At 31.6% G+C, this 9,685-nt stretch overlaps 1 protein-coding gene across 2 annotated transcripts in view; it reads left to right on the top strand.

Annotated features, from left to right (window-relative positions):
• The window catches only part of LOC106476562 (zwei Ig domain protein zig-8-like), a 173,018-nt gene that overhangs the window by 109,194 nt on the left and 54,139 nt on the right, over nucleotides 1–9,685 (top strand). For both annotated transcript variants that reach the window (XM_022381374.1, XM_013937241.2), the window contains exon 2: nucleotides 4,629–4,837. In XM_022381374.1, the coding sequence (XP_022237082.1) occupies nucleotides 4,629–4,837 (209 nt within the window). The remainder of the gene's footprint in view (nucleotides 1–4,628; nucleotides 4,838–9,685) is intronic.

Below are 9,685 nucleotides of genomic sequence, written 5' to 3'. Positions count from 1 at the left end.
TTGTTTGTGTTTAATATAAAAAAGGGCCCCTGGTGGGACAGCGTAAGTTATCGAACTTACAATGCTAAAATTATGGGTTCTATTCCCTTCGGTGGCTAAAACAGATAGTCCGATGTGGCTTTACTATAAGAAAACAAACACACACAAACATTAAGAGTTTTGAAATTTAAGTTAGATGTTCTCATTTTATGATTCGATTATTTTTAAGTACCGATTTAATGCATAGTTATTGTATACCATATTTAATGTATGGTGTTTACAATTACAAAATGTGTTTTATAACCAAAAGATTTATTTTACTAGACATTAACAATTAAGTTTAGCCTAACTAGCTGACGAACGGATTTTGTATGTTCCTGAACATTAAAGTTAACATTCAGATACTATGAATATATTGACTCTTTCGTTTTACGTGATATAAAACGCTAAATATGCATCTATGACTTTCTCTCTCTCTCTCTCTCTCAAAATTTGATGTTCTGAAAAGGACCTTTAATTGTAAATCAAATTACTTTGCAAATATATTATCTTCAGATGAGGAATATCCGTCATCTTCTGGACGGATCCTCATTTGAAAAAAAACATGATGCTGTTTCTTCAGAATACCAACAGCCCAACGCAACAGTAATTGGGAAATATCAGCGAGTTCAATAATTTATTTGGTTAGATACTACAATTTCCCAAAAACAAAACATAGGATACTCATCAATGTTAGTGGACCTAAAATGATCATTGATCGTTTCTTCATTTGGAAAACTTCCAGAACATACAACAAATGTAAATTATTCTTATTTATATCATAATATAAAATAAAGGAAATCTTACACATTCAATGTGATTGGACAGACTTACAGTGTGTTAACGACCTTTACTATCTTTTCTCATTTGCAAGATGAGTAGATATGGCTAATAACTAACTAAATACACATGCAGTTATACTACGTTACCCACAAATTTTATTGTTTAATGAGGACAAATACTGACATACTCAATGCATCCTATGACGTGTTTGTTTTAAGGCCAAGCTCATCAGACTTTTATATTGAACGTGAGAGACACAGGAAATGTAAAGATAATCATCATTAATAAAGTTGTATAGAATAAAAGAAACAGACAGTTTTATAATTAACTAGGTGTACTTGAAAATATTTATATCAAAAACTAATATAAAAGAAAAACAGAGAGATTTATAGCTAACTATAACTTCTTAACACTTATTTTGCTCACATATCAAAGATTTAATTCTGATAAATGTTATATCAGTCAAATTTTGTATCCCTCAGCTAAAAGAATAAAATTGTACTATACAGTTGATCATTATAAAAATAACCTGATAATTTACAATTTAATCTTATATTATAAAGAATTGAACTTGTAGAACACTGTATGTTTTGTAGGTTAAACATTGAATTAAATACACCAATGTGGCTCTTAAGAAAACAAACTCAGGAGACGGAGAGACTAAATTGTTGTTAACTGGGAACACAATTTTTAACTTAATAAAGAAATATAATATTGATTTACAACAATTCCCCACATGTCGTGTTGTATATCACTGTGCAAATGATCCGTGATGATTTCTATGAAGGAAGAGTCAACACCATCAGGCTCTCTTACAATATAAAGGACAGAGAATGCATTAAATTTTGCGATGTTACATCACTTATCATTAAAACAATAAGCACTGTGAATAACAAATCGAAGAATTAATTATAATTAAAACTGTTATTTCTGAATTAAAGTCGTATTTTGGGTTTTGCAAAATGCAAGGCATTACCCCAAGGAAATTATCATCCAGTTTTCCTTTAAGATGTCACCAAAAATTGACTTTTTCTCTATTTATAATATAGTTAGAAGAAAGATCACCATGTTTCCACTCAGATGAAGAATGAGCATTTATTAGAACCTGGGTGACAGAAAAAGTTAAGAAAGCTCTTGAGTGGGATACCAGACAAATAATCAAAACTTACGAAGTGAATCATTATCCTTCTAAATTGTCTACCTTCTTCACAGGATATATATAGAAACATTTTAAAACTTAAACAGAAAATTTCAGAATGGTCTATACAATCACAAAAAAACCTGCTACATTAAGTTTATGCTGAAATTCGTAAGCGAAGGTTTTCTTAATTTGCGGAATACCTGACTGCATGATTTTTTATCCTCTGGTATAATTTATATTCGGACTTTCCCACATCTAAAAATAACTGTCATATAAGAGAGCTCAATAAAATAAATATATCTTAAACTGCTACATCTGATGGTTCTTTTTTTAAAAGATGTAATTGTATTTCCATTTTTGCCTCATTTATCATATAATGTTGTTGTTTTTTTTCAAAATAAAGGAGAATGAACTGTTATTATGTTATACATTAGAAAAAATAAAGACCAATATTTACACGTATACACAATTTGATGTAAGAATTAGACTAACGCTAACACTGGAAAAAATGAGACCAATATTTACACGTGTACACAATTTGATGTAAGAATTAGACTAACGCTAACTGTAAGAATTAGACTAACACTAACACTGGAAAAAATAAGACCGATATTTACACGTATACATAATTTGATGTAAGAATTAGACTAACTCTGTCTCTTCCGTAATGATTCACGTGGGTATCTCATCTCAGTCTATGTATGTCAAACACTTGAAATAACTTTACGATTCATTTGTCATTTCTATGTTCACGACGTATTTCTTTGAAACTGAATGGTGCTTTCTAAGGCTCTCAAAAACAATCGAAAGAAAATCTAACATGTTCGTGCGTGTTTGAACGGTGGTGAACCAAGTTGGTTGATTGTATATATACATAATTATTTATTTGTTCGTTCGTATATATTTTTAATACCAAATAGACTCCACTATAAAATAACAAAGTTTTATGAATTTTAAATGTGCGTAGTAAGTTCTTTATGTCAAAAAATTATACTTACCAAATGCCTCAGCGATCTAGTGTTTTGTATTTGAAAGTGAATATTCCTTAGAAATCACAGTGGCTAAAATGTTGCTGCTTCACTTAGTTTCTATAATAGTAAAGTTTACATAAGTGGTTAGATATTGTTGGAAGGTGAGTCATTTATTTATCTTATATGCTTCAAACGTAAAGAACTTAAGAGCAAGCTCAGACTTTTATGCTCAACGTGAGAGACACAGGAAGTGTAAAGATAATGATAATTAATAAAGTTGATGACAAGAACAGACAGTTTTATAATTGGATATTGTTGTAAGGTAAGTCATTTGTTTAGTTTATGTGATTCAAACGTAAAATATGAATGCTTTAAGTTGAACAAATCGTCTAAATATTTGTAAGATCATCTAAAGTGTCTGTGTGTGTAAACCATAAAGTCAAAGTGTCCTACATTACAGTTAAGGTGATATAACATTCATGTAGAATTAAATAGATTGTAAATATATGTATGTGAATCCTAATTATACCTAGCGTTTGAATGTGAACACTGAAAACAATATAATAAAACTTATATGTTGACATGTACTCTGCATTATAATGTCACCGACTCGAGAAACAATCAATGTTTGTTTTCATATACCGTTGCACAAATGAACTACGGTATATATTTTAAACATGAAAACTACCAATTCTCTCTGAATCTTACGAAAACGTTTAACTTTTACCCAAATGCTGTAATTATAAACCAAGCATACACAAATAATCTTACTGTGATTATAACAAACGTTATTCAGTTTATCGAAATTTTAATCCTTGTTTTTCTTTCCAAAATAAGTCAATGAGTTTATTCGTTAAAGTTAACTTTTCGTAAGGATCCAAACATGCTGAACTTTGCTGTAGATTCTCGGAATTGACCTCTACTGTGCCATGTGTCTCAATGACACTTGTTGAAATAATTGATTATCTTACTTTATGTTTAGTTAAAGAGAAAATATGGCTTAGAATTGTCTATGCAAATGTGAACAGTTTTATTAATTTAATTTGTAAGACATGTCAAGAAGTTATAATTACCATATGGTTCATCACTTTTAGTGATTTGAATTATCTCAATTGATTGGTAAGTGTTGATACTCTAAAATTTTGTTAGGAAATCTGAATGGAATTTTGTTCTGCTGCAAATCTGACGTTTTATAAAAGTACAAGGGATAGTATGTTTAATAAAATAATAAAATGAACACAGGGCTATATCACTATATATATATATATATATATGTAGATTGTAGGTTGATAATATAAGAATATATGCAAAACTTTAAATTCAAAGGGCACTACAATATAATTAGCGAAACATACGTTACATAAATAGAGTTTGAATAATTTAGTTATAAAACATAATAGTTATTTTCAGGACTATGTAAGATAAACTAGTACAACTGTAAAAGTGCATTAAGCAAATTAGATGAATTATTAATTTCACGACTTTGAATATCAAAGTGAAGGCTTTAAAGTTGAATAGATAATATCATGTTGAGACACGTTGATATCGGTTGATCTACAAAACCCTCTGATGGTTGACTCGTGAGTCATCTGCGCGCTCATCAATTGATATTGTTCTTTTGGCATCTTTCCGAATTCTGGGCAATTTTTGAATAATGTATGTTGAGAAGTTGTTGCCCACGTTCATGTGTTTCTGTATTTTCTTACGACTTGTAGTTGTCATCGCACATGGGCACCAGTTAAACAGCGAAGAAACACCACGGACGTGGAAAATGGCGGAACCATTACGAAGTATATATCACACTTTGAAAATCCAGAGCCATTCTCAGGTGGATTTATCATCAGTGAATGCGAAAAACATCACCACACAAGTTGAACAGACTGTTTATCTTCACTGTCCCTTTGACCCACAAGGAGGCGAAAGAGTAAGTCAATATTATAGGTTCGATCGACTGGCATGAATAACGTGTCTCTCTTTCATTCTTTATGCTGTAAAAGTGAAATTTGTATTTGAGCGGTAAATAAATAATAATAATAACACTGTTATTTTTATCGTTTCTGGAATTATACTAATATATATTATTTTCATTAAAGTTTGTTTATTTGTTGTTAAGCACAAAGCTACAAAATGTGCTACTTATGTTCTGCCCACCACGGTATTAAAGCGTGATTTTTAGCGTTATCAGCCCTTTGATTTACCGGAGACTTTCATCAAGGAGCTGCCAATTTTTTTTCCACAAAGCTACACAAAGGGTTAGCTGCGCTTTGTCCATCTCATGGAATTGAACCCCGGATTTATACATTTTAAGCCCGTAAACATACTACTGACCCAAAGAGGGGTTATCAAAGAGCAATAATATTGATAAACTTTTCTAAAGAGAAATAAACTATCTTTGGTGAGCACATATAACCAGGATGTGTCATATCAAAATTTAGATAGGAATGCGTTTTTTAGGTCCGTTCAAGTTCTTCGTTCTGTTCCAAACAAAACTCGAATAACATATCTATAATCACAAAGGAGTATTATTTTATTTTTTACTTAAGAGAAAACCAAAAGACGTTTAGAATAATATTTTTTTAATAAATTAGTTGAAGTTTGCTCTCACTAGTTAAATAAAAGTAAATGTAAACTCATGCCTAAGCAATAAAATCCACTGTCATGTCAATATTTGTTAAAAATTCCATTGCACGATTCTCTTTCAAAATGATTATTTCGTCAGTAGTTTTCAAAAAAAAAAGAAAGAAGAAAAGAACTTGTTAACACTAACACCTATAGTAAATGTAAGAAACACATGTTTAATGATTATTGAATATTAAATGTAAATAGACATATAATTATGAATAAAACATCTATATACCTATATATATATATAGACATATATATTCGACAATGTTACAAACTTTTTTGTTACTTAGAACGACGGGTATGGCCTAATAGTTATCTTACCGGGTTCAGGGTAGAAAGATCCAATTTTCTACTGGCGAGAAGTCGCTGAACATGATCCGCAATTTCAGTTGTGAGGAAATTATATTCCTTTCATTCAATCCTGCTAATCGGTTAACATTAGCTTTATAGACAACAGATGTTACTAAGTGATTGTCATCTCTCTCGGTCAGTAGTCTTAAATTATAGATAGTTAAACCTGAACCTTAGGGTCTCTAACCTGGCCATTTAACCAGTTTATCGTATCAGGTGCCATTCACGGTGAAAATACGAAATACCTGAACGGCCTGTAATAATCTGTAATTACCAAACTTCTTAAGTTCCTTATATTTGTTTTCATTACAATACCCTATGTTAATCTCTTTATCCTGTGTTTATCCTAAGTAATATTGTTTGGTAATTACGAAACTTCGCAAGGTGCTTTTTTCTATCTGTTTTTATTATAATACCCTAAGTTACTATCTTTATTCTGTATTAAAAGCGAGTATATATATTTTTGTAATTACAAATCTCGTAGTTCCTTCTATTTGCTCCTTTACCTCAGTTAAGAGTGAGTATTTTTATCTTGTAGTACATCCAGGCTTTTGTCTTACAATCGATAGTTTTCAACTCATCTTCTCAGTGTTCTACGTTATGTTGTAGGTTATTGGAACATATTGTCAAGTGGGACGTGTTTCGAACAAGATTTTAACAATTCTTTCTTTGTTGAATTAAATATGAACATCTATAACAGTGTTGTTTTTAATTTCTTACAAGTGAATTTGGTCTTAAATAGCTGTCAAAAGAAATTACGAAGACATATTTCTAATTTAACTGGGTTATATATTTTTTATCGTTTTAACAAACTTTTAGTTTTGGACGTCGCGAATACCACCATCCTGGCCGACCACACACGCATGTTATGCATTGCTTGACCGTTAAGAGTAAATACCGTTTTTATCACATCGGAGAAGAAACCAGGCCTTATTCTCGTCGTTACCCCCTCCCCCTTCATAAAATGTCACTTCTTCACTCTAGCTTCTCTGGGTCACACGTAGAAATTTACAGACATGTCATAAAGAGAAGCAACAGGAAGTGCGTTATTTAACAAAGATTACTTCAACAGACTGACGCGTAATGGCTTAGATCATCACCAAGTAATCCTGTTGTGGACTTTTATCAACAGTCTCAATACACTATAGACACGATCTATTTAGGCAGCCAATTTGATGTTAATGTTCTTGGAACTTAAAACTACGGATGAAAAGTGAACGAGTACAGATAAATTCAAGATTTTTTATTAATTATTATTATCATTATGATCAAGTTATCATCACATTAAAATGAAAAGAATTAGGTCTCGTTTTATTTTTCATTTATATATAATTGTTACTTATCTTTACCTATTGAAGCAGTTACGTAACCGCGAGAATAACAAACAAAAACCTATGGACAGTAAAAGCGTTGACTGGTATAAATTGAATTCGTCTTTCTTCTTGATAAGTTTAAGGTCTTTTGGTGGTAGTTAAAACCTGGGCGGGTCAGGTGCAATGTTCACCTCTTCCTCCCTCCTTGAAGATGGTTTTGTTTATATTTTATGTTTTTCCTGGGAAAATACTAGTATAATTACAATATGATGATCAGTCAGGTTTCCCTGGCACGTACCATGATCCCTAACAAGGCCATGTTTATGGAAGTAACTAAAGTAGTATTTAATATAATGAATACATTTTCTCTTCGTTCGGTTTATGTGAAAGTTCTGCACCTTTCAAACAATCCTGTAGTATTCATACACATTTTTCGTTAGTTTTAAATTACTCTGAGACCTTTATGTAAAAATACCCTTTCAATGCTATCTTAGTTCTTAACATCTAATTATAAGGTTCATGTCTAGCAATAGGTGGCCTTAATTTATGCTAATTTCTAATGTATATGTTAATCGGGGAGACGTGCTTAGGACTACTTTCCTCATGTATGTGGTAAAGGTCTAACTCATGCAATAGTTCGTTTTTATTCCAATTTTTCGCGAAATAACTCAGCGAGATATGTAAGACTCTGTCGGGCAGTGGTTGCAGATTTGCTTACTTGTGCAATAATTTTATAAAGTTAGTTTCGGTACTTTAAAATCTGTTGTAAGTAGGGAATTTTGTACTCTTTGTAATTTAGTTTTTTGTGTGTTGGTGCTATGTTAATACATATTGTGCATGCATATTCTATGAGAAGACGTGTACATATTGTGTATATTTTGATAATGTTTGTAGCAGACGTTACACTGTTCGTTCCTGTCAGACTCCTAGCATAGTTCGTACTTTGCCAAATCTTCGTTTTAATATCGTTTATATGTTTTACCCACGTGAGTTCTGAGTCGTAAGTCATTCCTAAAAAGTATGCTGATGTTGCAATTTGGAGGAGTGTGTCGTACATGTATATTTCGGTGGGGGGTATTTTTGTCTTTTAAGTTTTGTTAATTTTGTAAGAAGTACTACCTGAATTTTTGGAACGTTTATTCGAATATGGTATTTTTGACAAAATTCTTTCAACAATTCTATTTAGTTATGATTGAAGGTTTGTGGCTGCTATTGAGGGAGTGGGACTTTTCCAAATTGCAACATCGTCAATGAATTGTGACGAATATCTTTATTGCTCACATACATGATGAATAGAATAAGAGTAATCACTCCTTCCTGGGGAATACCCACTTCGGGAGTGAGGTACCCCCTACATTAACTCTACATTTCCTGTTTTCTAAAAAGTTTGATAGCGAGCGAATAATACCGCGCGGGAGTTTCATTTCTGACATATCGAATCTTAGACCATTATACTATACAGCTTCGAAAGCTTTATTGATAACAAGAAAGTAAGGGACAGTGCATTCCGTTTTGTTGAGACTATCTATGATTGTTTCAGTTAAACTAACTAAAGCATTTTTAGATGTTGGATATCACAAGTATTAAGAATAAAATAATCTTTGTTTTTCGTAACTTGATTTCTTATTTGAAAAATTTGATGTTAGGTGAGTGAACCGTACCATATGTTAGAAAAACAGTTTTAAAACATTATCTAAAAGCCATTTGGATTGTACAGAGAAATGACACTTTGGTAACAGCATTTATTAACTCAGTTTTAAAACGAAAATCATATATCTATCTAATAACATTGTTCAACATCAAGGGCAAGCAAACTGTCCTTGACAAGAAATCGCTAGACCGTTGAAAAAGTTTCTGTTTGCGAAATACTTCAAAGCAGTCTTCTATTTCTTGTGAGGCGTTAGTCAAGGCTTTAGAAACTTGCTCTAGGGAAAGTTAATGAAATGAAGCGTACATAGTATGTTCACCAAAAGGATTTTCCTAGGCTGTAATGAAAACAGAGCTGTTTATGAAAGTTCGCCTATTCAGAACAGAATTAGTAAAATGGATCCTTCTAGCATTTGAATGTGGTGATGTTTCTTTCTAGTTATTCACTGTAGTATTTCTCTTCATTAAGAGCAGTTTATGACTTGCACATCAATATATTCAAGAATACGTTAGTAGTTTTATTTTAAAAAATAAGTTAGTAGTTTGATTAAAAAAATCTTCATTAACTTTATAGTTTCCCTAGTAAATTATTTTATTTTAAGTTTAGACATTTATCTTTTAAGTTTGAAAATATATCTAAATAGAAACCCCAACAAAATAGCGTTTTATCAAAATTTAGATTGTTTGTTTATAATTAAGCACAAAGCTACACAATGGGCTATCTGTGCTCTGCCCACCACGGTATCGAAACCCGGATTCTAGCGTTGTAAGTCCGCAGACATACCGCTGTGCGACTGGAGGGCAAAAGTCAGATCCAAGATGAACACTTATGACTT

This window comes from Limulus polyphemus, unplaced genomic scaffold, assembly GCF_000517525.1.
Source record: "Limulus polyphemus unplaced genomic scaffold, Limulus_polyphemus-2.1.2 Scaffold7, whole genome shotgun sequence".
NCBI classification, from domain to species: Eukaryota; Metazoa; Arthropoda; class Merostomata; order Xiphosura; family Limulidae; genus Limulus; species Limulus polyphemus.
The sequence above is the reverse complement of the archived record's forward strand: the minus strand, read 5'-3'. Positions and strand labels throughout refer to the sequence as shown.